Here is a 27,994-nt window from a genome sequence, read left to right on the forward strand (position 1 = left end):
GTGGCAGTAATGGGCTTAGTTGTGCCTCCAGTATGCTGCTAAAGAAGAAGTCCTCATGATGGAAGGCAATATGGCTGCGCGCATGAAGTAACACGTCCATAAAGGTTTTAGACGATAACAGCTGAACAAGTTGTCTCTGACAGGTAATTATCTAAAGGCATGTAAAACGTTTGATAGCTGATTCAAAAGGCGTATAATCATCCCATCAACCATCATTAATGTTGGTTGTAAGTAGGGTAACGTTGATCACGGTCAATCAGTCCTTGTGGCTTGCTAAATAAACCTTTACGTGATCGTCCTACCTTAAGTAAACTGTAATTTAGACGACATGCTTGCTTCGCATGTTTGTTTTCCTTTTTTTTGTGGAAACGTGTCGGAAGTTTAACATGACCCTGATGCATTGCATGTTCTCCTCCTATGTATGTGACAAGGTCTGATTGTTATGTATTCTATTAGACCTTGTCACATCCCTCAGTAGTCTTTCTGACAGTTTACCTCCTCACAAAAGCCTTTCAATTCATGTAGCCACGTTACTTGTTGATATGACAGCTTACGGTCAGCGATGACCGTAGCCTATCACATGGTGCCTATGTCATAATTTACAATAGCCTATTATAGATCTCCTCATTCAGGTTAATGCTGTGTAATGTAACTAATACTGGTGTAATACAGTGGGATACATATGATAATACATTCAGTATAATAATGATGTCATTCCCATATTGCATGAAAATCACATCATTGTTGTAATTTCTTTAACTACCATTTTCAAAACCCACTTTCCCCCCAGTCCTGTTATAACAGCATTAATACATTCTAGTCAAATGCTGTTGTATCATGGCAAAGTCTCATATAATCCTAGATTGATTTTGAGAGTTGTCAATGTTTAGGCTACCATTTAAACACCTTACACCATTACAACCCTACACTAGAATAGAATAGAATAGAAACTTTAATTTCCACACAACAATGTTGGTGGTATATTTTGAAAGGAAACGGTGTCTCTTACTTTTTTCTTACCATAGTGATCCAGCAACAAATAGGACCTGGCTAGCTTAAAGACGCAATAAGAAGTTTTAATCTAAATCTAAAACAGCCTGCTCAAAGCTGGCTGGTCTCGACAGTATAGGATGATGTAGCCTAAACTGAAAAAGTACAAATTTGTCAGTGTAATTCCCTCCTGAGCCACACAACGAGGCTGCATGGGCTGGACAGGAGGGTGCTTTATTTGCATGCCCTTCCCATGATCTACCATCAAAATTAATTAGAAACATAACAGCAAAAAATATAATATTGAGCACTCCAGGTTTCCGCATTCCAAAATATACTAAAACAATAAATAAGTACCTACTTATGCAATGGGAATCATAAATGATGGGAAGTTTTCCCAGGGCTTATGCGATTTATTTTGCGATACTCAATACATCACAAAAAATCTCTCAGTATTAGTAGGGCCTTTGTAGAAAGTTCATTTTAACTGAATTGGCCATCCTAATATTTGGAGGGCTGATTTTTCTTGGTCACGTTGAAAACGAATAATGATCGCTGCCACAGACAACAGGTCTTGTGCTTCTGAACCACATCTTTTATATCAGTCTGTAAATAGTCTTTTCTTTCATCGTAATGGAATTCATTATAACTCAAAGTCAGCAAGTAACATCTTGCTATGGAACACCTGAAACTTTACTAATATACATTTTAAACATAAAGAAGAATGAAGAAAATACATGCATTTCCATGCATAGCCCACCCCTGTGTATGAACCTAAAATCTGAAGAAATGTTGCAAAATCAATGTATAAACCTTGGTTAATAGGCAAATAATTACGGTAACAATAACCATAAAGATATACAAACAATTACTCTGTAAGCACAATGAATTAGTTATACAAGGAATGTTGTATTTTGAATAATGTGTTTTGAAGATCCCATAGCTGTCATTAGAACAAAAAGCATTAGTTAAATCATTCCACCAACGAGGAATCCCTCTTGTGAACTGTGAAGTCGACATAGCAGACACTCATCAGAGGACCACAGTGGGTCATGGAGTTAAGATAGCAAGTTGTAGATCCAGCAAGAGTCCAGAGTGAGGCATTTGAATTGAATTCTGGCTGCTATAGGAAGCCAATGAAGAGTAACAATTGGCATGAAGAACTGCATTTTCTCAGCAGATGACATGGCAACCAAATCATTAGTAATTGTATGATAAGTGGGATTGTGTGTAGTATGCCAGTCATTCTTGAGCAATTCATTCTCATCATGACTAAAGAAATTCTGTTTGTCCTGTTGATTTATTTTTCAAGAATGACAGACGGGCAGTAATGTACAATAGGAAATGCATAGATAATGTATTGTGTTTGGGAAGTGGAAAGTGCACTTTAATCCCGGACAGTAATTGTAGCCTAGAAGGGCTTATATTGATGGAGTTTATTCCTCGCTGCCAGTTATCCTCGTGGTTCATTACTGTCACCACTCTATCAGGAATCCCCGATTGCAGGAGGACAGGAGTTGTCTTGCCTCGGCAAGGTGGAATGGTGATGTGGGAACAAACTTTGTTTTGGACCTGTGTTTTTAAAAATGTATATGCTCTCTCGTGTGGGGATTGGTATACAGGCAGAGATACTGTGAGGTCACTTGTTGTTGTGCCGTCCTTGATGTGTGACAGAGCATCTGCACATCTGACTTTGTAGGCTATACTTCCCAAACTGAGCACAGACATCTTAAACACTTCTTCCTTGCTAGATTCAGGTAGGCTAGATATGAGTTGGATAGATAACTCGGTGAATGTAATAATGTCCTCCTTCAATCCTCTCTCCTTTGCACAGGAGTGAAGGAATTCACTGTGACAATTGACTCCATTGAGCCTTTATCTATTGTCACTTCAGCTGACACAAGGGAGCCTGTTCTTCACTCTTTCTGCATTTTTAGAAAGTTTTGTCTAATTTTACCTGCAATTTGCCGCCCCTTTCCCTTTCTCTGCTTGACGGGCAATCACCTTCTGTCTCACCACAATCAATATGCAGGATGAGGCTTGAAGGGTTGAAGCCTAGAATGCTAATTCGACTGAATGCCAGGGGCATACTGATTTGTCTCTCTTTTCTGAAGCCGCACTATGTATGTGCTCCGATATAAGATCTAAAGAATGCCAACGGTCCTCCTATATTGTAAAACTGTCTTTGCAGTCAGGCTGAATATAATGTCAGACTGCACAGCACTTTTCCAGCAGTAGCTAGATGGTGATGTCTCCCCTCAGTTAAGTGTTCTTTGATGTCAGACAAGCCAAGGGAGGGAACCCTGACAGCGCATTGCAACAGGGCCAAACTTATTGTTATTGCTGTGATACACAACAGTGCTGCATTTCTTTAAACCTCTGTTTTTTTTTTCTTCTTTACTTTGTGAAGCGTGGAATTTCTTGCTCAGCAATTCTAAAGGAAACAAGGGCAAAACAGCACGACTCCTGAAGGTTTCTCATTTATTAATGTCTACTTGATCTATTAAAAAATACCAGGAGACGGAATTAAGCGGTAGCTTTTCAGACATCTCAGTTATTCATCTAAATATGCAGATATGAAGGTCGCAGAGGGATTGTCTCTCCGCCGCTAAATTACTTCATGAGCACAAGCACGACTCAATCTGTCATTTACTGCATCTAGCAGTACATCAAGGCCAAAGGGGTTGCTTCTCTGCAATCCAACTTTTTTGCTCTCTTGAAGATGTCCCTCCCTCGTCCTCCTCTCTCCAAATCCGTCATATCGCGCCGCTGGATCAATACGCCTCAGACCTCAGCTGGAGGTCAGTTAGAGATATGGTGACAGACTGACGCAGTGCAAATATTTGAATTATCTCTCTGTTGTTGAAGCTGAGAAGCAGCTTTGGCAGATTGGTTGCTTGATTGCCTGGTTTCTTTTGTCAGTAATTGTTTATTGCGGGCATGCCAGTGAATTCCAAACAGTCTTTTAATATGCGGTCCGAGGTGTGCACAAATGTCTACACTCACTGTGGGCTGATTTAATCCAAGATGAATCATAAACGAACCCACGAATGTAAATAAATGATAAGTTTGGTAATTGGCAGAAGAGGAGAATGTACCCAATGTTTATCTTTGCTGTGATCCTCCTCTAATTGCGTCGTCTTGATATGCTTGTAAAATCTTTACAGCATAATCCCTCTGCCAGGAGTTCGCTTTCATCAGGTTGCTTATCTTGGACCTGATTATGCCTAATATAATCGGGGACCACTGCGCCACACAACATTGCATTTTAATGGAATGCATTGGCAAAGCAGTTCCTGCTCAAATGTAGCCCACGCGTTTTTGAGCGGTGCGGGAGTATGTCACTGCGTTTGTGATTGACAGCGTATTTGCTCAGGGGTCCGTGTGCTGTGGACACAAAGGAGAAGGCTGGGGTCCTGGGGCTCGGAGTGCCACGTTGAAATCAATGTTTGGGAGAAATATTTGTATGCTCTGTGTTGAGGTGATGGATGCGGAAATGCCATTTCTTATTAAAGGCCACCACATGTAAGCTACTCAGTCAACCACATTAACATATTTGCCATTTGTTTGGAATATTAATATTGAGCTTATGATAATGACACTGTGGCCTATGGTCTTGGCAAACAAAGCTTATTTCTTATAAAAACAAATTGCAAGTTGTCCATGTAGTCTGCACAATCTAAACGTCTAGGGAATGCTTCCTTCTTTAATGCATACCTTTGTGACGGGTGTAGAAGGAACTGTTTCTGTTATTTATTTGTTGAGGGAGATGTTTGTCCCCATTTGAATTATTTTGTCTGCAACAAAAGGCACAAACATCGTGTATTCTGGTGGAGAGGCACACTAATTGGAGTCTGCACACCAACATACATTATTAATGCTCTCATGCACTTAAATCCTATAGATTTGCCCTTTATTTTCATATCTTTTATACAGACTTGTAAACAAATACATAACCTAATACCAGCAGTCTCCGGATCTCAGAGCTCCTAGGAAATAGACTTTATAGACAATATACCACAATAAATGGATTGGCTCTCTCAATCAAGCCCGAAGTACCAGCAGAAGATTAATCCTGATATAGAAAATTCAACAATTCACAAGATGGGACACCCCCCTCAGGCTTGTGCTGTGTGATACTGTGTCCGTGTGTGTGTGTGTGTGTGGGTGGGAGATGTATTTGAAAACGAGCGCATATGCCAATTTACTGGAAACCCGCTCGCTCGCTGACTGCCTCTCAAATTGATTTGGGCGGCAACATGGTTCCTTAAGAGTGGAGAACCGTAAGGTGAGCAGCATGAAATTGACTGCCGAAATGTAGCGTCGGACGTGAGTGACATTTCAAGAAAGGCCACTTGGCAGGGTTTTTCTTACGCAAATGCATTCATGAGGTGTCCACCGCAGCCTGCCAGCGCCATGGTGTCTGGGGAGTAGCCTCGGGTGGGCCTGGCTCTGACGGCTTTGTCCCTGGAGATGTAAGCTGCGTGTTTCATCTCGGCTGGCAGCCGCAGTAGGCTTGCCCAGCCCAGAGCTGCTTGTTCTCACTTCCAGAGGATGGAACCAAGCTGCTGAGAGCCAGCGCCCATACTGATAGGGTGTCTGGATGAAATTGTTCTAAAATCTGGTCCAGGTGATTTGAGGCCAATCGCACACCCGGGAGCTTGAAAGGTTTATTATTTCAGAAAATGAAACCAAAGGACTGGGTCAAGACTCTAGCCATGGTTCACTGAGGTTCGCCTACGCCGTTGAGAAAAAAAAACACTGAATTCAGCTGTACGGCAAAGATCAAGTGCTTGTTTTATAACCATCACACACTTCACTTCATCACTTCTCAAGTGCGTGTCTGTAAACATGAGAGAGGTAATCAAATAGGAAATAGCCTGTGTTGGAAATGTGATGGCTTGCAATTCTGACTTCAATCAAGAGGTGATGAAAACTCTATAGTGGAGAGCTGCAGGCTGTTGCTCACAAGATATTGTGCTTCAGACAGGCATCAAGCTAAAGCTTTGGGTTGAAGGATGTTTACTCGGAGAATCACAACACATTTAAGATGATCTCATAGCTTAAAGAGTTAGTCACGGTCAAAGGCTGCGAGTGTGTTTTGGCGATGTCCCAGACAGGTTTGAGTTGCGGAGTTATTTTCGTGGCGGTCTATTTATCTTCCCTCGATTCCTCGGGCAAGGAGAAGACCTCGGGCCATTCCCACCACTCAACTAATTGACTGAATCTGGTAATTGCACCTCTGCCTCCGAGCGGGAAAAGGCAGACATTAGCCTCCTGCCCTTCCCGTTGCGTCGGGGCTGATGTGAGAACTGCCGCGTCCGTCCCCTGGTCCTCCCCTCTGGCCGGCGTCCAGGCCACCGCGCTGACCCCTCGCCGCTTCCCGGGCCCCCTCCGGCGCCCGAGGCTCACGTCCCCTATCTGGCCGGTGAAGATAATGAGGCGGCCCGTGTCGAGTGGCTCTGTTTGCTGCAGGGCAGGATGCTGTTTGAGCTCGCCGCTCCCCTTGGACCCCTGAGTTCCAGGCCCAGTAATCTCTCTACCTGCGCCCCCCCCTTCCCCCCCCGTCCTCGCTGGCTCCAGGTGTGCAGGGCAGACACACAGAGGGATTGAGTGTGTCATGCGTCATGCCTCTTCGATACAGAGATCGAGAGAGCCCGGCGGTGCCGAGACGAGTCAATTCTGATGAAACTTTAATGGATTTAAGGCCAACCTGATAATTAGGTTCACTCTCCCCTCTCTCTCCCTGTGCAGGCAGCGGGCGGACGGACGCAAAGAGGACGGCCAGAACGAGCGCGCGGGCCAAACCGAGACCATGTCCAAGATTTCCAAGGCGGCCAAGGCCGTGAAAAAGCTGGACACGAACAACCTGATCCGGGCGATCGTCCGGTCCGGCCAGGCAGCCCCAGGCCCCCCATTGGGCCCGATCCTGGGACAGGTGAGTGGGTACACTTCGCTCTCCACCTGTCATTCACAGCACTGGAAAACACAATTTGCTTCTCGAGTGTTTCCTGTTTTTTATTGGCTATTTGTGTCAGACACGATCATATCTGCTGCTAATTTTATACGCTAATGACGCCATTACACAGTCCTGGAGCCCATAATGATTATAAATGATTCTGACACGGCGAAAAGACGATGTACTTGTCCTCTGAGGTGTGAGCGTGTGTATGTGTCTGCGCGTGTGTAGGACGTGTATGTGTGTGTGTTCCTGCTCATCGGAGACGACTGCGTTTGGAAGTGAAGTGAACTGAAAGACGAGTGAAGCAAAACAATGCCATATGTTTGCATAACCGTGCACTCGCCGAGCACACTTCAGTGTGGAGTGTCTGCCCTGCTTTTCTTTGTGCGTGCATGCATGCGCGTGAGTGTGTGTGTGTGTGTGTGTGTGTGTGTGTGTGAGCGTGAGCACTGCACACGCACATCAAGACACCCCCTCCCCACATCTCCACTCATTTCTTTATCTCTCTCCCTATCCTCCCCTCTGCTCTCCTTTCCTCTCCTTTCCTCTCCTCTCCTCTCCTCTCCTCCACCGGGCGCAGCCTGTGTAGTAAACTGTAAATAAATTGTATTCGGCAGCCGTTGTGCTCTAGGCACCAGCCCTTTAATCTTCCCTCTTCCCCCCCCCCCCCCATTTCTTCCCCTGCTCTCCTCTGCCTAACCACCCCTGACAGGGGAAGGGGCGCCGAGGTAGGCTGCTGTCGGCCGTGGGGCAAATTTAAACAAACGAGAGGAATAAAAGGGGGAGAGGGTGAGGAGGAAGAGGAACTGACAGCGTCGGTGGGGGAGAATAATTACATTCCTGAGCGGAATTAGCACAGCCGAGCGCTGGAGAAGAATAAATGAAATAAAAGATTGGGGTGGGGGGGGTGGGTGGAGAGTGAGACTCCAGACTGAAAATGTTTTTGTTAACTTCTCATTAGGATCCTGCACAGATAGTCAGTGAGAGGTAAAGGGAGTGGGGTGGGGTGGGGTGGAGGGGGTGGGTGGGGAGGGGAGAAAAACGCTGAGTCTTGCGTGCATAGCCACAGAAAAGGTGTTACAGACTCCAAGAAGAATGAATGTTGCCATCCTGCTCTCTTTCTAACCCTCTCTCGGTCACACACACACACACGCACACACACATCTCATGCACTCAAAAGCCTTTTAGCCTCTCATCCCAGCTCGCACGCATACACACACCCTGTTTCTCGCTCTCATTTTCCCCATTTTATTAGTGAGCTGAAAAGTTGCCCACTGGGGCCTTAGCGCGGAGCCCCGTGCGTTTGAAATGGAGAGCGCGGCTCTGGCGAGATGAAAGCGCCAGCGAGTGGGACTCTCTCTCCGACCGCCTCACCTCCCCAGCCGGCCGCGCTCAAATCCGTCTGAAGCTGGCCAGAGCTGCCCCCCGGGAGAACACTCTCCCTTCTTTAATTAATAAATAGGCCCTTTTTTGTCAGGCAGTCAGGCATGTATAAAGGAGAGAGAGAGAGTGTGTGTGTGTGTGTGTGTGTGTGTGTGTGTGTGTGTGTGTGTGTCTGCGCTGTAGGTTGTTGTGGGGGGATTTTTTTAATACAGCCTGTAAATATTCACAGCAAATCACCTTTTGCGGTGGAATACGAGCTCTTAGCGCTTTGACAAATGAGTCCCATTTCAATTAATATGAGTATTAAAGGCGCGCCTGTGTGCGTGTGCCTGGGCCGTGGGCACGGGAGAGGGGTGTCGGTTGGTGGCGTCGGTGGGAGTGGGCTGGGATGCATTAGCGGCAGCTGATGGAGATTGAATGGCCCCTCACCATCCCCCCTGCGCTGTCCTCCACAGCAGGCGGCACATTTATCCCAACACCTCTCGCTCATCGCGGCCACCAGCTGAAGGCCTGTCGTGAGGTAATTGCGGAAGCACAAGAGCCCGTCTGCGCTGATGGCGGGCTAATTATGATTGATGGGGAATTTCAGGAGAGCATCTTCCAGGCTGAGACCTCACACGCCGGCGTACGGGGTGGGGTGGGCGAGAGGGTGGCACAACAACGCGCCGATCCACCTCGGAACAGCGACGTGCTTCTCTAAACTGGCATTACACGCTCACGCAGCCACACAACACATCCGGCCCCGCGCTGTTTATACAACACGGAGATAAAAACCGTTCAACACTTATTCAAAAGGGAAATCGCTAAATTAATTCTGGGCCCCCAACCCCCACTCCCCCACTCCCTCCCTCCCTCCCTCTTCCCCACATAAATCTCCCTTACACTTGGGAATGGATTGTGAGTGAGCACCCGCGCTTGTTTCCCTTCATACATTGAGTGTGTGGGAGTGCTGGCGCTGCCACATGAAAAGGAGAGAAAGAGACAAGGCTGAGCTGCAGCCGTCTCAATCCCCAGGGTGACAGCCTGTCATCGAGTGATGGGATCCAGCACCAGGCAAACAACATGTCAAAAGTGAGAGAGAGAGTGAGAGAGAGAGAGAGAGAGAGAGAGAGAGAGAGAACGCCACACTTTCCAACACCGTGTTGTCGGAAATGACATCTCTCCTGGACATGAAACAAGCAGCCATGCTTCTCATTACACATACAGTCGTCGTACACATACACACACACACACTTTTTTTTTATTTCATTATTGTTATTATTATCATTTGAGTTCCGACACAAAGGAGAACAAAGTCAAGTAGTGCTGATGTTCATTCCTTCAACAGAGAAAAAGGCACTTAACTATGAAATGTTCCAGTCTAACTGAATCCACGGTCCTTTGAGAGCTCCATGCTACAATAGGCTGCCAGAGCCCAGGCAGGATGAATCACACTTTGCAGTAATGGGATGAGTTTTTCTACTGTTTCCATCTTGGCCCTGGAGCTCCCTCGCTTTTTGAGGCCGGTGTTTTTGGGGACCGTCCTTTAGCAGATGGCCGGCTGACTGTCGTCCCTTTGTGTGTCCAGCTCAACAGCGCTCTCGGGAGGACCGGTCAGCCCTACGGGGATTGTCCGTTTTTTTCCAAGTCCTTTTGTTGCCGTCGCTTTTGTGGAGTTTGTTTGTAACAACAGCAACAACAACAACTAGTGGGTTTATCTTTGTGAAATGGCGGACTCCTACAGCTCGCGGGAGATGTAGGCGGGCCCCAGCGCGGCCTCGGTGTGGTCCAGGTTGACGCTGACCCGGGCGTGGCTGTGCGTGCGCGAGAGCGTGTGGTAGCGCGAGGGCGGCAGTGACCCCGGCGACCCGATGCCGTCCAGCCGCCCGCGCTCGGCCTCCTCCCCCTCGGCCCCGCATCCGCCCCCGTCCGCGTCGCCCTCCCCGCTCCCCCCAGCGGTCCTCCGGGTCACCGCGCCGGACGCCTGCGGCCTCTGCTGCCCCCGCCGCCGCCTCCTCCTCCTCTCCCAGGCGGTGCTGAGCTTGACGGCCAGCGCGAGCAGGTTCTTGCCCAGGAAGATGGTGGAGACGCGCGGGTCGCGGTACCACAGCACGCCGGCGCCCCGCAGCAGCAGCGTCAGCACGTTGATGGTGACCAGGCTGAGCCACGGGTACACGGCCTCCCGCCGCTGACCGCTCCCCCCCCCCGCCGCCCCCCCGGGCTCCTGCTCCTCCTGCTGCTGTGTGGGGGGGGGCTGCAGCACGGCTCGGGGCCCCCCGCCGACCGTCCCCAGCTCGGTCAGCGACACGCAGGGCAGCAGCAGCAGCAGCACGTAGCAGTAGAAGAAGACCAGGCCCTCGGCCCAGAGGGGGGCGCTGCTGCTGCTGCCCGGCCCGCCGGCGCTGGCCTCCCACAGGCCCGCCTGGAGGTCCAGCACGTCCAGCAGGTCTAGCACCACCCAGAGCAGCCGGCCGCGCACCTCCTGCTTGCGGCGCAGCGGCGTGACGTGCTCGGCGCCAGTGAGGATGATGAAGAGCGACGGCAGGCAGACAGACAGCAGCAGCGTCAGGGTCTTGCGCGCCAGCGGGTCGGGCGGCCGGCGCTCCTGCCGGTAGTTCTGGCACACGAAGAAGAGCTTGAGCTGCAGCAGCGACAGGAAGAGGAACCACAGGGCGCTGGCGAAGCCGCGGCGCGGCGAGCCCGCCTCCGACACCACGCCCGCCGACACGAAGCGCAGCGCCAGCAGGAAGCAGAGGTCGCCCAGGGCCACCGCCACGCACGGCCACACGCCGGGGTGCCCTTGCGATCCGCCGCCGCCACTCCCCCCGCCGCGCACTCCCAGCATGCTCTGCTCCAGCAGGTAGAGGTCCACCACCGCCATCGTGCTCACGGTCACCAGGGTGGAGACGCACACCTGGGGAGAGGGCACCATCCCTGCAAGGGCACACAAAAGACTCGTCACAAAGTTTCCCGCAGCCCTGATTAAAATAAACAGCCTGGCCACCACGCCTCTCCAAAAGCTGCAGGGCTCTGCTCTCGCTCCACCTTGTTTGAATTGCAGAACACACGAGGTGGTGCTAATGGTGAAGGCTGTAAGCCCGTCATATTCCCTGGTGACGCCTCGTGCTGCTGTGTGGCGGGTTTGCGGGCATTCTGAGCACGTCGGTCTCTCACAGGCCTTGTCTAATTGTTTGCTCCCAAGAAGATGCTGAGGATAACAAGGGTCTTTTTCTTGGAAACGCTGTCTTGGGTTTTTATGCTTGTGTATTCGCTCAGTTACACTGAGTCCCCTCACTGCCTCTAACACTCTCCCCTTACTGACAGATAATAGACACACACACACACACACACACACATGCGCTCACACACAGCGCACACACACAGCGCACACAGGCACACAGACACATTCGCGCACACAGGCTAATAAATTTTTCATTCAAGCACAAACATTTACACTTCCTTTCTTTGCCCTCTGCACGTTTGTGTACTTACCCCAGATTTCCTGTTTCTAAGTAGCTCAGCTTTGTTGAAAACAGTGTGCGGGGTCCAGGCCTTTCCTTTTTTCCCCCCTTCTTCATTATTTATTAAGTGTATTAGGGTGCAGTCAGGCATATTGTCAAATCCTGTTTTGCCCTGGCATTTCCTTTGCCCTGTTGATTTTCCATTATGGCGCCTTAAAGGGTTTAGCGCTAATAATTCTAGTTGACGGGGAAGTGTCGTTTGTAATATGCTACTCCCTTGTGTGTTTGCGAGAGCGTGGCGAATGTGTTTGCGAGTGTTTGTGTGCGTATCTGTGTGCATGTTTAGCTACCATTGACCTTCTGGCGGGGTGCTGCCAGCCCCCCTCCACGGCTCTCTCATTGAGTATGAATTTAATAATTTCTCTTATGAGCCGTATTTCAGCGGCAGACAGTATAAAACCACCGTATTGATCTGCCTGAAGAAATCATCACTGCCTTTACAGTGAAATCGAAGGCTCCCCTCCTTATCCCATTGAGCTCAAAGGCCCATAGCTTATAGGTGCTGACAGAATGGGTTATGTGTCAGGTAGCCGAGCCACCGCGCCTGTCACGACTCGGCACGATCAATGGACTTTTAACACCAAAATCATTAGCATTTAGAAAAAGCAACATAATGACAGCTTTGGTGACCCTGCGCAGGGTGATCTCCTCCAAAGTGTCCAGTGCTATGATCTAAGCTCCAGAGGACGGCTGCATATGTTGGCTTGCAGTGCAGCACTGGTGGTTAACTATGCAAGCCAAGACCAGACTGATTTGAGTTGCCCAGAGCTCGAAAAAAGGGAATGGAGAGACTCAAAGCGTGATTCATTCCAGTGATTTTTTACAGGCCTAATAAAGTGTTACTGCATGATGGTAATAGTTCATAAATAAATGCAGGGGAAAGAGGGGAGGGGGAGGTTAGAAAGAGAGTGAGAGAGAGAGAGGGAGAGAGAGAGAGGTTTGCAGAAAGATGAAGGGAGCGGAGGGGGGAGAAAATGCAGGAGACAAAAAGCTCTGGAGGAAGACCTGTTTCATTTGAGTGGAGGCCAGTTTTTTTTTCCGCTTTAATATAAAAATAGCGGAAAGTGGCATTTTCCATCTGCTTGGAGGAAGAGACTCAAATGTATTCATCTTTGGGGAAGAGTTGAAATTAAAGGCATTATAGCATGCGTGGAGAAGATGAGGGAAATGTGTTGCTGAATGACCCAGAATGATTAAGCTGGTGAGAGCTCGTCGCAGGCAAATGAAATGGAAGTCTGCGTCACTAATATCTGATTATCCCCAAAAAGGCAGTTTCTTCCCCTTTCATATCTGCACAAGGCGATGTGACTGATTCTTAGTATTGAAATTTCAAACTACACACAGAGACATTGCTGTAAATGCATCAGCCTGGGAAAATGGCTGAATAAATGTAGAAAGTCAAGGCAGGCGGAGGCCTCTGCTTTTGTCCATCATGTTACTTCGGCCTGACTGGAGTGTGTCCTCATATTGCATGCACAAACATCTCGAGTTTTCTGTCTCGCTGCTGTTTATCGGAGTGTGTTTTCTCTCTGTCTTGTGGGTGACAAGACAGCGTCTTGGCTATTTACGAGGGCCATCTGTATGAATGGTCATAAATAATATTTCATCATTTCTTGACTGTAATGGCAGCAGGGTGCCACTGCAGACCATTTCACATTATGTCTGAATAGTCTTTTGAGACACCATGGAAATTTGATTGACTATGCATTATATTCTAGCTCAAGTAAAATATGCAAAACACTATGATCTGTGTGCATTCTGAATTGCCATCCTGTGGGGAAGCAGGAAACTTTAAATACTTCAGCTTATGTGTGTGTGTGTGTGTGTGTGTGTGTGTGTGTGTGTGTGTGTGTGTGTGTGTGTGTGTGTGTGTGTGTGTGTGTGTGTGTGTGTAATAATATTATCAACAAATGCTATGAAAGCACTCTCTACAGATTGTGTGTCTGTGACCATAAATTCAGCATTTCCAGTAGCAATGTACCCATCATCATTTTGTGCTTTCTACAGCTGGAGGTAAGCCAGGTGCTCTTCTGTGTAGGTAAACGGCTGGATGGATTGCCCTTGACACTAATTCCACTGGAAGAGTGAACCATTATCAGAGCCATATTCTCTCTATTTATATCGCAGAAGTAATCAAGGAGCCATCTCCAGACGTGACGCTACACCGTAGGCTATTTATGACTGAAGTGTTTATCGCCGAGTATAGGTGTATGAGTATGTAGTGATGACAGGTAATATTTTGTAGACGTTATAGTGACATTCATGACAAGTGTGTGTGTGTGTGTGTGTCCTACTTTTTCAAGAGAAACGCAACATGTAGAGCTTTTTAAAGTTGTCTTCTTGGAAACAGTGACGTTATTTCTCCATAAAACTAAAATTAACAATTAGGCCTACCCTACATTTAACATTCAATACTTGACGTTATCGGAGCAAAAAGTGTAGTTACCCAAAGCATGCGGTACGGATCTTGATGCTCTTGCTGATTTGATTGGCAGTCAGTGAAATCTTCCTTCAGTTTGCCTTGACGATTTGGCTTCCGACAGATTCGACCCGAAAATCACACCATGGAAAGCCTGTATAGAAGTCACATGTGTTATTGCTTGAATCCCTCGAATATTCCCTTTTCTCTTTTCCTGGTCTGTGCAACATCGCTTCATCTCTAAATGTAAAACTCTCCATTTGCTCAGCCAGAGCAAAATATAAGATCTTCTCTGCCGTTTCGCGAACAAAACGAGGATGGTGCAAGAGCCGTTTCTTTTTTTAGATGTCAGATTATTTAGTCCATATTTAGTAAACGATGACAAACGATTTTAATCCGCAACCATAGGCGTTCGGTATATCCTCAGTTGTCCCCGCCGGTATGCTCTGTGCCTCTCACTTGAGACTGCCTTCTCCGGGGTTTGTCTGCTAGTCTATAAGGAGTCGAAGTCGGTCAGAAGTGGAACGGTGTATTCGCTGAATCATTACTAGAATCGACCTCAGCACGGAGACAATGTAACACCGCTAGTAATTCGTTAAGTTATTTAAGATGGTGCGCGTTCAAAGGGGAAAGCCGTCCGCGTGCGCTGTGACTTTTATGATTGCAGCGTTAATTTGTAGGCAGGTTACGTGCTCTTGCACCCCTCCCCGCGCTGTTTCTTGCACACTCCCCCCGCTTTCCTCTCCTTCCAGCCCCCTCTGCTTAACCACTATAGGACCATAACTTTAAAAAACAGGCGGGGACGGTTGAATATGTACAACACAGCCTACCGGTAAGGTCCTTGGGCACTGATAATTATGCATTGAGAAATCATAACAATAGTAATTGCATTGTAATAAAAGGAAGTACATCTTTGATTACCCTGCCACGCGCTGAGAAATGAGTGCCCTGCTGGAGCCAGAGGCAGGAGCATGTTTATTTTACTACCCAGATGTTGCCGTTACTCCTCCAATTAATCCTCTTTGCACCATCTCTCACTCTCTCTCTCTCTCTCTCTCTCTCTCTCTCTTTCTCGACCCCCCCAACCATTCTTGCACCTTTGTTCTCCCAGCCAAATTGCAGCCTTTCTGTCTTCTTTCTGCCGTGGATCTCCACACCATTTTTTTTTTTTTTTTTTCTGGAAAGAGTTTTTATTTCAAAAGACAGATTCGTTTATCAAGGTCCCTTCAAAACACTGACTGAGTGAAACCTTCCCCTGCCAGTCCTGGACCATGCCGAGATACCGGATTCCTTAAAGCAAATGATGTGGTGTTTCAGTGGTGGCTGCCTGGAATATGATGATAAAAGAGCAGGCTCGATCCTGTTAACCATTCCATGTTACTTGCTGTGCTCAGCCATGCCTGCCTCCATTTCCTCAATGTCACATCTAAATTCAAAGGGTTCTCTCATCTTAGGTCCACACACAACATGCACACACACACAACCCTCACACACATGCACTAGTAGATGTGTGTGCATTCTCTTGCTTCGTAGTAGGGGGTCACCACTGACTTTCTTTATCCTGCAGGTAAGCAAGCTGGTAGCTTGCCTGTGTTTTGTGGGGGGATCATCTCTCTTGTCACAATCAGCTATGCGCTCCACTGGCTCCCACTGAGACATTCTCCATCCTCTGCCTACAGTTTGTTTTGTTTTCTCTCTCTCTCTCCCTCTCTCTCAGCCCTTCTATCCTTTCATTCCCAATTCTCTTTTTCTCTCTTGGCTTCTTTCTTTTTCTTTCCTTCTTTCACTCTCTCTCTCCCACTCTTTCTCTCCCTCTCGCTCCTGCTCTCCCTCACCCCCTCTCTCCCCTCTCTCTCTCTCTCTCTCTCTCTCTCTCTCATGCTCCCTCCATTCCCAGTGGGTGTGGTTGAAGGTCACTCCGCTCCAGCTCTCTCGGTCCGCGCTCCTTCAGACGGGGAGAGGTGGACACGGCTCTGAGTGAGGGAGCGGAAGGGTGGAGGGCCATGGTAGCGGAGGGGTGCAGGGCCGTGGAGAGAGTGTGAATGTGAGAGGAGAAGAGGCTGGAGGAGATGAAGGGAGGAGGTGGTGGTGGTGGGGGGTAGAGTAGCTGAGTGCCCACAGCTCTGCGCAGTCATCACTTTCCAAGCCCACAGCATCTCATCCCTCAGCCCCCGTCCCCGGCATGTGCAGGGGGGGAACTTTTTTGGAAGGACACATGGCTCTCCGAGGCGCCCGCTCAGTGTCGGGCACCTGAGCAGAACCCAAATGTTTGTGCGCCGTCACGGCCGGAGCCAGGGCGCTCCCCTTCGCCACGCAGCCATCTGCCAATCACCTTGCCCGCTCGCCCCCCCGCCCACTGCCACTTCCCCACCTGCCGCCACCCCACCACCACCACCACCACGCCGGCAGGGTTTGCCCGTGGCATTCGCTCCAGGCATCTGCCCGCGGGTCCTAGAATGAAAGCTATTTGGCAAAGGAAGAGCCAGGGCAATTGCAAAACGATGAACATGCAGCATGCATGATTTACCAGACCACCGTTTTTTAAGAGACTTTTTGAAAGTATCCAGTGTCTCTGCTCTAGAGATGTCTTTCGCAGGATCTCATTTTTTAAAGGTTGTGTCTGAACGGTAAATACTGTCAACTGAAAATTGATGTCTTATCAAACAAGACACTTAAAACTGCTGTAGCTGAGACTTATTTTAGAATTCATAGCTGACCTTGCTTTCTGATATCAAAAATAGACGCTGTCAGGATATGTTTCGGGGCCTCTCCTGGGAGCCGTAATACGTAACCGACGTGGTCTAAATGTATTCATTAGGAAACGGCCAAAGAACTGGGGCATGTCTGACTGTTTCTCCAGCATGGACGCTGCATATTGAACTAAGGGGGTAGGCTCAGGTGTTGGTGGTCTCGCCCAAGAACACGACTTGTCAGCTGCACGACGAGTCCTCCTCCCAGGCCACAAGTCAGTTTGGGTGTTCAAAGCTGCAGCCTGTGGATCAGAATGCAGAATCGGAGGTAAATGGAGATTTTGGTTCGGTCAATTAATATTTTACATGCTAGCAGCGTGAACCTGGCCTGCTTTCCTGAGCCAGCATCTCTCACACTGAGAGTCTACTTTGACTTCCTGCAAGGAGGAAAAATGATGTGGCGAGTGCACGCGGTCCACTTTATTCCCCAAAGTAGCGCTGCGCATTTGACACAGCTAAGTGCAGGGCGCCTGACGGCCTAATAAGAATGGTTGAAAGAGCAATAGTCACGTCTAATCCATTTCTGGATTTCAAGCGCTTTCTTGCGCAAAAAAAAACCGGAGTGACGACATGCTAATCCTTTGTTTCGCACAAAGGCCCTGCAGGGAGTCCTAAGCCAAATGGGGGTCTTGAGCGAGAGCCTGGGGGTCGCCATGCCACATTTGGAGCGTTGACATTGATTAAGCCGTCGGTCAGAAGCACTTAATGTCCCCCGCGCAGGAGTGCACTGACCAGGCATAGTGGATGGCTCACGCAGAGAATGTTCCGGACTTTTTTTTCTTCTGACATGCTTCCGTGGCGCCGGGGTGTGACACCCGTGACCTCGCCTGTCTTTCTCTAGGCGAGGGGGGCGAGGCAGAAGCGTCCGAGACCGGCGACGCGCTCGGGAGGCGTGGCACGGGCGGCGACGCCGACGTCGGTGCAACAGGAGGGCGCGCGTAGTACGGGGTGGTTAAAGTTAATCAGCTGTATGACACCCCGATAGGGATGGCTGCGATAAAGCAGGAAGCGCTGCGGAGATTAAATTAGGTGCGGGATGAAGGTAATTAATGAGAGTGTCTCACTCGGTGGAGTTTAATTAACCCTGTGTCCTAGCCTTGCATCAGAACGCTCCCCAAACCCCTACACACACAACCCACCCCACCCCACCCCACCCCACCCCACCTCGCCAGTACCCTTGCCCACCCGCGCCCCACTGCCACCGTCGGTCAGGGCTATTAATCCCACCTTGGAGACGATGCCCTGCCCGTGTGCCTGCTCTGCTTGCGTGCACTTGGCCGGGCTCATATCTCAGAGCGCTGCTGATTCCGTAATGTGGCATGTGAGGAGGAGGCTTGCTTTGTCCCCCAGAGCCTGGCTGTCTGCAGATGTTGCTAAGCTCCAGCTGCCACGGGCTGGTCAGCCTTCCCTGCTCCTTCATGCATTCCCTCTCTCGCTCTTTCTCTCTCTCTCTCTCTCGCTGTGTCTGTCCTCTCTCTGCAATCCCTCCCTCCCTCGCTTCTTCTCTCTCCCTCCCTCCCTCTCTCTCTCTTTCGCTCCGTCTCTCTCCCTCTCTGTCTCTCTTTGTCTCTCTCTATCTGTCTCTCACAGTCAGACACACACACAATAAAACTCTCACACATGCACTCCTTCACCAACACACACACGCCAACGCCCCCCCCCAAAAAAAACACTCACACAATCACTCCTTCACATGCTGTCACACACACACACACACACACACACGCCAACGCCCCCCCCCCCAAAAAAAAACCATTCACACAATCACTCCTTCACATGCTGTCACACACACACACACACACACACACACATGCAGACACGCATTTGCACTTTCTACACACACACACACACACACACACACACATGCCCATCCTATTTCTTTCCTGCCTTACACATAGCTGTGTGTGGAGCATTTCTCCCCCTGCTGAATGGCGTGTTCATGATTAGTCCGGCATGGCTGCTCCCCACATCCGCCCTTGGTCCTCACACCGACCCACTTTATCAGGTTCAGCCACTCCAATGGATATATTGATCCTTATGACTGTTCTCGTGAAGAGCCCGCCTCTAATCTCCCCAACTCATCTCCCTCTAGTCTGCAGGCACGTACACGCACACACACACACACACACACACAACCTTCGCTTTGCACATGCATAAGCTCCCTTTCACTCTCCCTCTTTTTAAAGTCTAATCAGAGCTTCATCTTGTTAAAAAGATTACTGAAGCCTAAAGTTCGATCACTTCAGTGAGACAAGTGACACGGGAGAAGGGGCGCGGAGAGGTGGTCAATACAGTCCGGGGGCGGAACAGGTCAGACGAACACGGCCGAGATCTACTGTGCATTTACTTATCTTAATCAAACCTGTAATCACACCAATTGAAATTCAAATTGGACAGAGCATATGCCCTCTGCAATTTTAATGGCGATTGGAGGAGATCAGAGCCGCTGCCTTTGCTTCGTATAACTCACAGCCCATGAAAGATTCATAGGCCTGCGCCATTAAAATGATAAACATCCTCAATTTTCTCTTAAGATCATGAGTTACTCCCCCTCCTTGTTCAGCCACTGTCCACCGCCCACCTAGCAGCGGCCATATTGTTACTGAAGACTTGGCTGGCTTCTGTCACAAAATGGTTGGGTGTGGGAGAGGGCACCAAAGAGGGATTGGATTTAATTGGCCAACTGGGCAAGAAGATGATTATATCTCGGGTTTTAGAAGGCTAGATTGGCAATTTGGCTCCAACACAAAAGTGATTGCGCCTGTAGCCCCAGCGCCACCGCCCCCCCACCCCAACTGTAAATGCCCCGAAAGGCAGTGAAGCATGGCCCTGCCTCTCAAAGAGCCCCGAAGACGGACAGCCTCGAGAATTTCATTTCAATTATCAGCGAAGCTCCATTATTGGAGTGGAGCCATTACGTCTGTGAAAAACTCCTAAAAAGAGAACTTGTCTGCATTTTGCCTCCCTTAGTGGATGTCGTGTGTGTGTGTGTGTGTGTGTGTGTGTGTGTGTGTGTGAGAGAGAGAGAGTTTGTGTGTGTGTGCAGGCTTGGCAGGGCTGTGCTCCAGTTCACTATTAGTGGGAGGCTGATTTTAAACCTAGCTCTCCATCTCGCCTGACAGTCTGCCACTCTGGGCTTTTCTCTTTTTTCCTTCACCTCCAGCTGTCGGCTGGTCCTCATTCAGAGTCCATCAACCCTTGTGTCTGTGCTCATCTGGGAGCATCTCAAGGGTCTGCATTTCCCAGAAAGAAGTTGTTGGGGAAAAGCACCATTTTCAAGGGCTGCGAAATTGAGCTGGCTTGGAATCTGTGTGTTTCCTCAGTGTGCCACTGTGTGTTTCCAGGGGTTTCCGTTGAGGGATTTTTTTCCTGCCACTGGGCTTTTATATTAATCCATATTTAATTAAGAACGTCTCTGTCTTCTCCACCCGCCCCACTTCATCATGGCTTGTTTACCCAGCTCCCCTGTTCCTCAGAGAAAGGGCGCTAGCAAGAGACGCTAGCATGGCTGACATGGTATTGCTATTAATAAGGAAAGTGGAGACAGGGGGAGGGGGGGGGGGGCTAGCTCTAAGGGGTTTTCGTGTGATTTGTTTGTTTCTTTAGTACACATTTTTTAATTTAAATCTGCCTGTTCAAGCGTTACACACATCTTTGGGCAGGGTGATGGTTTTATGCTTGGGGCTGTGTGTGTTTGCCTTGACTCAGCCAAACGCAGAGAGTAAAGTAGCATCAATATTGAGAAGCATGTTCTATGTGGCTCGTTGCGCTGCTTCGCTCACGTTGACATGGAAACTGTTGTTGGAGTCTCAGTAGAGGTCATTCAAAGTTGTTTACAGGAAATGGGACTCTTAACCAGGTCGTTATTATTATTGTTGGCTACATTTCCTTTTTTTATTATATATTTCTGGGGCGTCTCATGATTTCTCTGGAAATAGGCACTCGCAGGTTTGATATCAGGATGTGTGAACGCAAATGTTGAAATGCGGAAATTAAATGAGCACTTCAATCAGCGCATGGTTCTCTGGGGAGCTTTACTGGAGTGAAGGTCAGTGTTATTCTCAGCGCTGCGATTAAAAGTCTGATTAGTAATTGCCTCAGCATTGTGCGCCAAAGAAATGCGCTGTGTTTTCTGTGCGGTCAAGGTTTGTGTGAGTGTGTCAGTCGGTGTTGACTTATCGCCGGGCCGCACGTTCCGCTCTCTCTTTGGCTGGTGCTCTTGGTGCTTGGAATGAGAATCTCATTCATCACAGGTCTCTCAGGCACAAGGTCTGCAACAGGCGGACTGCCCCCACACAAACACATACACACACACACTACACATACACACACACACACAAACACATACACATACACATACACATACACATACACATACACATACACATACACATACACATACACATACACATACACATACACATACACGCACACACTCTATACACACACACACACACACACACACTACACACACACACACACACACACACACTACACACACACACACACACTACACACACACACACACTACACACACACACACACACACACACACACACACCACACACACACACAGGGATAAATGACTCTCCCTCATGGCTATGGATGCGTTCTCACTCACTCAGGCATTCCTGCATGCGTCGGTTGGCTCTCTCTGCAGCCCTGCCGGCCCACACAGCCCAGTACTGTCCCACGGCGTCTCTCTCTCCCTCTCCCCGTCCCTCTGAAGGCTCTTTGGAGCGCTTCAAGAGCAGCGTGCCATGGCCGGCGCGGCGCCTGATAAATACTGTATGTTTGCCCGCTGTCTCTCACCGGGTGTGTTTAAAAAGCGCTTACCATCGCTCTCTCTCCTGTCTCTGTCTCACAGAAAGGCATCCCCATCGGCCAGTTCTGCAAGGACTTCAACGAGAGGACCAAGGACCTCAAAGAAGGCATCCCCCTCCCCATCAAGATCAACGTGAAGGTAATCTCCCAGCCCCGCCCGGCCCGGCCCAGCCCAGCACCACTCCACTCTCATGGCCATGAGAGATGCTCATTTTCCCCCGGCCCGTATTCATTACCAAAGCCATGCCATTATTTATACATCTCTGACACCAGAGTAATCTTGGCATCATTGCGGATCAGTGTTATTGATTTCCCCCACGCACGCCCTCCAGGCTAGAAGTTCCATTGAGAAGCTCATCTGCTTTTGGGATTGGAGACTTAATATCGCCCCGCTGTTAATAGACCCGTGTAATGATCTGGAATGTCGAGGGCCGAGGAGAGTGTCCTTTGCCAGTCGATCACTTGGCTGTCCGTCCCGACAGCGGCTGGCCGTTACCGGCTCTATCTCCGCGTGCATCGCCATCTCTTTTCTATTCGCGCGGCCCTCTGGCTTTGTCTCCGCTCGCCCCCCCTTTGTCTCCCGTTTATTGTTTGCCGTCGTTTGCCAAGGACGCTGTTATCATTCTTTCCCCTCACACCTAATACGATTAATGCACCTGGCTGCGTCACTTTGTAGAGCAATGAAGTAAAAGGATCCTTCTCGGGGGGTGCATTAGTAGTGCTTTACCTGACACCGTCTCATCTCCTGTCACTACGTTTGTCTTTCCTCCCCGCTAACGCGCGCTCGTGTGCGTCTCCTGGTTGTTTTTTTTTTTTTCGTCCTTCACATTTCGAGATGAAAAAACACCGCGTAACTCTTTTGCATTTGTTTTCAATCCCATTGGCCAAATGAAGACGGATTTGCAGGCGTTAGCGATGCCGGGGGAAAATCAATGCTCGCACACATGCTGCTTGAGCAAATGGCCTTTATGAGATACTGAAAAATGGCCTCTCCTCACCAAAGGGTCATTGATGACTAATACGAGAGTGCTTGACTGAGCCACGGAAAAGCAGAAGTTGTCACTGCAATTTGCACACTTCTTTTTAATACAGTCCTTGGGTGGTAGAGCCACATTATGTTGCAGTGTGGAGGCAAGAGTCCGCGGCTCTTTCTTCAACTTTTGTAGCACGCTGAGTCCGCCCCCGCCGATGCGAGGGTCAATTTAATATTTCGTAAGTGTGCGTAAAATGCGGAAGAAGAGACTAGATCCCCCTCGGCATAATTTAATTCTATTTTAGTACAAATAGCACCGCTGAATGACTCCAGTATTCCGAAGACAGAATTCCCGCTGAAGGTTTTGTTTTCCCTCCCCTCTCCTCCTCCCTACGCTCCCAGAAGCGGCCCCTCTCGTGTCTGTAAGCGCGGGGGCTAAATAGTGTGTTGGCGGGGGGATTTTTTGCTTAAGTCTATCAGCGGCGGCGTACGCTGGCGGCGATGGGGAGGGGGGGGGGGGGGGGGGTTTGAGCGGCGGTCTCGCCGCCCGACGGCAACAGCCCGCTGCCTGCCGGCTCGGGGGGCTTTAGCCTGACGGCCCGTGGCGGATTTAGGGCTCTCCCGTCTCCGCGCGTCAAGCAGGCACAAGAGTCCCGGCCGCTCCATTAAGCCGTCGGCTGGCGCTCATTGTCTTTGATCCTCGCTGCGCGCTTTAATCCCCCCTCCCCGCACGTGCCGGCTTCTGCACCAGGCCAGACCCAGTGCGGGGGCTGAGGGACTGTGTGTGTGTGTGTGTGTGTGCACGTTTGTGTGTGTGTGTGTGTGTGTGTGTGTCCGCGTCTCTGCATACGCACATTTTTGTACGTGGATTTTTGTGTGTGTGTGTATGTGCGCGTTTGTGTGTGTGTGTGTGTGTATGTGTCCGCGTCTCCGCATACGCACATTTTTGTGTGTGTGTGTGCACGCGAGTTGTGTGCCGGAATCCCAAATCCTTGCTGCAGTCCGCAGGTGTCCGGAGATTCTCTGGAGATCGATTGACGTCTGGTCCGAGCGGCTGGCCATCTAGAGGGCACGGCGGGAGGTGCCCGTGCATGCGTGGCGTGGCGCGGCGCGTCTGTGCCAGTAGGGCGGCGGGGGGGTGGCGCTCTATCGGAAGCATATGTTCTCGTTTTGTGAACAGGTCGACAGCTCCCGCAGTGAGTTGACTGTAAGATTAAGGCAGCGCTGGGGCTGACATTGTTGCACTCTGTGTAGCCTCTCTGCCTGCCGCAGCAAGCACATCATCACCCCCCCCCCCACACACACACACACACACACACACACACTCACACACATGCACACACACATCACAGACACCATACACATACACAGCCAACACAGTCAACACACACAGAAGCACACATACACACACCCCATCCCTCCCTGAAAAATCATCAACTGTTTCCCAGTGGAAGTCAGTGAGCTTTCATCTCAGCACGCCTTCTGCCCTTGACCAATGGATAAAACATGTCCACTGACATATGCTCTCTCTCACTCTGCCCCCCTCTCTCTCTCTATCACTCTCTCGCTCTATCTCCTGGTTTCAATCTGTCTGTCTGTCCGTGGCCCTCTCATCCCCCCTCTCTCTTGTTCCTCCCTTTCATCTCCCTGCAGCCTGACCGGACGTACGACTTAAAGATCGGTCAGCCCACGGTGTCATACTTCCTCAAGCAGGCCGCCGGCATCGAGAAAGGAGCTGCCAAAACGGGTAGGACAACACTATTATCCAGTCAGTGGTGTTATAGTGGCTATACATCCTTCCTCTCTCACTCCATCTCCCAGACACACACACACACACACACACACACACACACACACACACATATATATTTATACACACACACACACACACACACCACCCTGCTCCTCTCACCACCATTTGTTCAGTGCAGCCATCACTGGCTTATGTTTCAGTAATGGACTGGCTTCTCCCACAGGGTGTTTGGGTTCAGATTGGATTTCTTTGATTGATGATATATTTATGATTGAGTGAGGCACAGAGAGGCAGGCAATTACGGACAGGAAGGAGGCGGTGGCAAAAAGGTGGTGCACCACCAGAAAGGGAATTATGGATTATCCCGTGGTGCCCGCGGTTTCGTCGTATTCAATTATTCCATCTTTCCCACCACTCTTTAGGAAGCTTTTGCAACTTCACATGCAGGCTTTTTTTGCACTTCATTGTTTTTGATCCCTGCTTCTCTCCCTCCCTCACTCTCTCGTCCTCTCCCCCCACCCTCTCTGTCTCTCTCTCTCTCTCTCTCTATCTTTCTCTATTTCTTCATCTTGCTATCTGTCTTTTGCTTTCTCCATCTCTGTCTATCTTCCTCTTCCTCTGCCCCCCATCGCTCTCTCTCTCCATCTTGCTCCCTGTCTCTTTCTTTTCTCCATCTCTGTGTCTATCTTCCTCTCATCCTCCCTCTTCATCTCTCTTCCCCCCCCATCCTTGCAGGGCACGAGAAGGCAGGTATGGTGTCTGTCCGAGCGGTGTACGAGATTGCGCAGGTGAAAGGCCAGGACGAGTGCTTCAAGATCCGGGACGCTTCGCTCGAATACATCGTGAAGAGCATCATCGGCTCGGCGCGCTCCCTGGGGATCCAAGTCGTCGACGAGTAAGAGAGACTCCCCCGGCTTAGCCCCAGAGGAGCTGTCATTAAAATGCAGCCTTTCATAAGCCCCATGTAGACGCTATCAGCTGACCAAAGCCATTAGTATCAAAGCAAGCTTGTGCATTTGAGACGCCACTTGTCTCCAGAGCAGGCTGTATGGACGTATGATTTGCTCCCCATATGAGTGGCTGCTTTAAAGCTTTGAGAAAACCTCTGGGAATCTGCCCTCAGTTTATTGCCAAGCTTCTGGCCATTACTCATGGGAAATGGAGATCATTCATTATTATTTAATTATGTCACTGCATCGAAAGTTACATGGCCATAGAATATGTACAGCATTTTATATAGAGGTATAGAGATGTATACAGTAGGTTTAGAGGGATATAGATTCATAGCTTGCATAGATAGCATTGTATATACTGACAGGTACTTTGCAAGCAGTCATCTCTTTTTTTTGCTCATATAGAGTATTCTAGAAAGTGTCTGGACATGATTCAAAACTGGGATCTCCCATATCTGGGTCAGGTTCTGTGGAATGCTGACCATTTTGGTGTGTGTGGTACAGTTTAATTTTACAAACAGCAAACAGCCTTACAGTTACGTAAAGAGCCCAGCGGATATTTAATTTAAGACGAGCACTACAAGGAAAAAAATAAGGACAGACTGGAAAGAGATATGACTGGAAATCCACTCTCATTTATCGGTCAAAAAATACGGGACGCGACTACACAAGCCTTTCGCTTATGAATACAAAGTCAAAAGAATCGACCGAATTATTGCTGTTGAAGTTTATTTTTATTGCTTTCATGTGGCAGAGTGCCATCTCTCCACACAAATGTCTTCTCATCCGATTTATCTTTAAATAATTTAAAAATACAAGTGTTTTATGGACTTCATCCAGCGTCTCTTTTAAGTGTTCAGCTCAGATGTTTTGAACACACCATGCCGCAGCCATATTACAGCTCTCTGGTGTGGTCTTACAGCTTGCATCATGGCTCAGCCCGACAAACTCCACTACCACCAGACCCATGCTGCTGAAGAAATACCCATTTCTATCGCATAGTATGTTCGCTTAGCCTCCGACGTTTGGGTTATGAGCCTTGAATTTTTATCTTTGAATCAGTGGAATAGCATCACAGTTCACTTTAATGGAGACCAACTCACACAATCTGTCTCAAATCAGTTATTTTTACCTGCTGGTGCCTAATTTCTGATGCGCCATTAAGATTATTTAAATGTCATTAGATTTCTCGTGTAGTTTTAGTCATTGACGTCTTTCGACAGACTTTTACTCAGGAGAAATATTTGTCCTGAAAGTACCCCATCATTACAATGAAGGTGGGAAAAGACAAGGCAAAGAAATCAAGTGCCCACACCTTTAAAATGAAATAAGCAGTAGCCATAATATTCAACTGCCATCAATCTTTGTGAATAATTCATAATGATTATATGAAAGAGCTTCATTCTCGCACTAATTGTCAAAAGTTCTAAGTTCATCTGGCCCTTTTACACAGCCTTAGAGCTCATCTTTTTAAATAATAGATGGAACACTTAATGCTTTTTACTCTTGGGGTTTAAATAATAGCGAAGAGGCAACTGAAGACCTCATTTGGCATTTTGCTGTCATGCTCTCTGCAGCCCTCTGACATGCGGTTGAGTCGGGCCTTTCTGCGGCGCGTGAAGAGAGGTGAAAGGTGTTGCCGCTAATTGAGCTCATTAAGTTTGCATATTGTATTCATTTGCATCAGCAGCACAAGACACCGTTCACTCAGATGCACATCCACACGCGCACACGGAGAGACACACTGACACGCTTCAGTGTGCACGAGCACACACACACACACACACACACACACACACACTTCCATACACACTCACACACAGTCAAATGCTAACGCACTCATAATTGGTAAAGTGTGGGCACATATGCGCCAAACCACTCACACAGAAACTCCTCGTCTGGAAGAGAGCCGAGGAGAGCAGGGAGCCATTCACTTCTGGCATTTGGCAGAGGATAAAAAACACAGAGAGGCAGAGAGGAATGAGCAACTCTAAAGCAATCTCTCCTCTCCTCTACATTCCCCTTTTTCTCCCTCCCTGCTGAATTTCTGTCACTGATCTCTGCCTCCACATCTTCCCCCTCCTCCTCATCTCTCTCTCTCTCTCTCTCTCTCTCTCTCTCTCTCTCTCTTTCTCTCTCTCCTCTGTTCCCCCCCCTTTCTCTGTGCGTTTTCATCACCTCTCTTCCTGTCACTCCTCTCTTGTCAGTCTATCAGCGGAGGAGTACGGGGAGTTCCTGAAGCAGCGCGAGGAGACGCTGAAGGCTCAGGCCGAGGCCGCCGCCGCCGCCGCCGCCGCCGTGGGCAAGAAGAAATGAAGACGACGACGACGACGACGCGCCGGCCAGCCGACTGACCGCAGCTCTCCTCCACCCACCCACCACCCACCACCCACCCGCGGCGCTGGGCTCCAGTGTACATACATACCCACTCCACTGCGCAAGCTCCTCTTTCATAATAAACCGAATAAATGGGACTCTTGCCCAGGA

General features: G+C 49.1%; 1 protein-coding gene across 1 annotated transcript; it reads left to right on the forward strand.

Moving 5' to 3' along the window:
* mrpl11 (mitochondrial ribosomal protein L11) lies at nt 1-27,994 on the forward strand. The gene is made up of 6 exons (XM_062524703.1): nt 1-143; nt 6,745-6,928; nt 21,872-21,967; nt 24,455-24,548; nt 25,290-25,449; nt 27,715-27,994. Exons 2-6 carry the CDS (start codon nt 6,806-6,808, stop codon nt 27,821-27,823), a joined length of 582 nt encoding a protein of 193 aa, XP_062380687.1. The 5' UTR covers nt 1-143; nt 6,745-6,805; the 3' UTR covers nt 27,824-27,994.

Source organism: Sardina pilchardus, chromosome 21 (genome assembly GCF_963854185.1).
Source record: "Sardina pilchardus chromosome 21, fSarPil1.1, whole genome shotgun sequence".
Taxonomy (NCBI): Eukaryota; Metazoa; Chordata; class Actinopteri; order Clupeiformes; family Clupeidae; genus Sardina; species Sardina pilchardus.

Excerpts from the sequence above, each read along its gene's own strand:
- mrpl11 (XM_062524703.1), top strand. The coding sequence starts at position 6,806 with ATGTCCAAGATTTCCAAGGCGGCCAAGGCCGTGAAAAAGCTGGACACG. Across the intron at positions 6,929-21,871 it reads TGGGCCCGATCCTGGGACAG|AAAGGCATCCCCATCGGCCA; the intron begins GTGAGTGGGTAC and ends TCTGTCTCACAG. Across the intron at positions 21,968-24,454 it reads CCATCAAGATCAACGTGAAG|CCTGACCGGACGTACGACTT; the intron begins GTAATCTCCCAG and ends ATCTCCCTGCAG.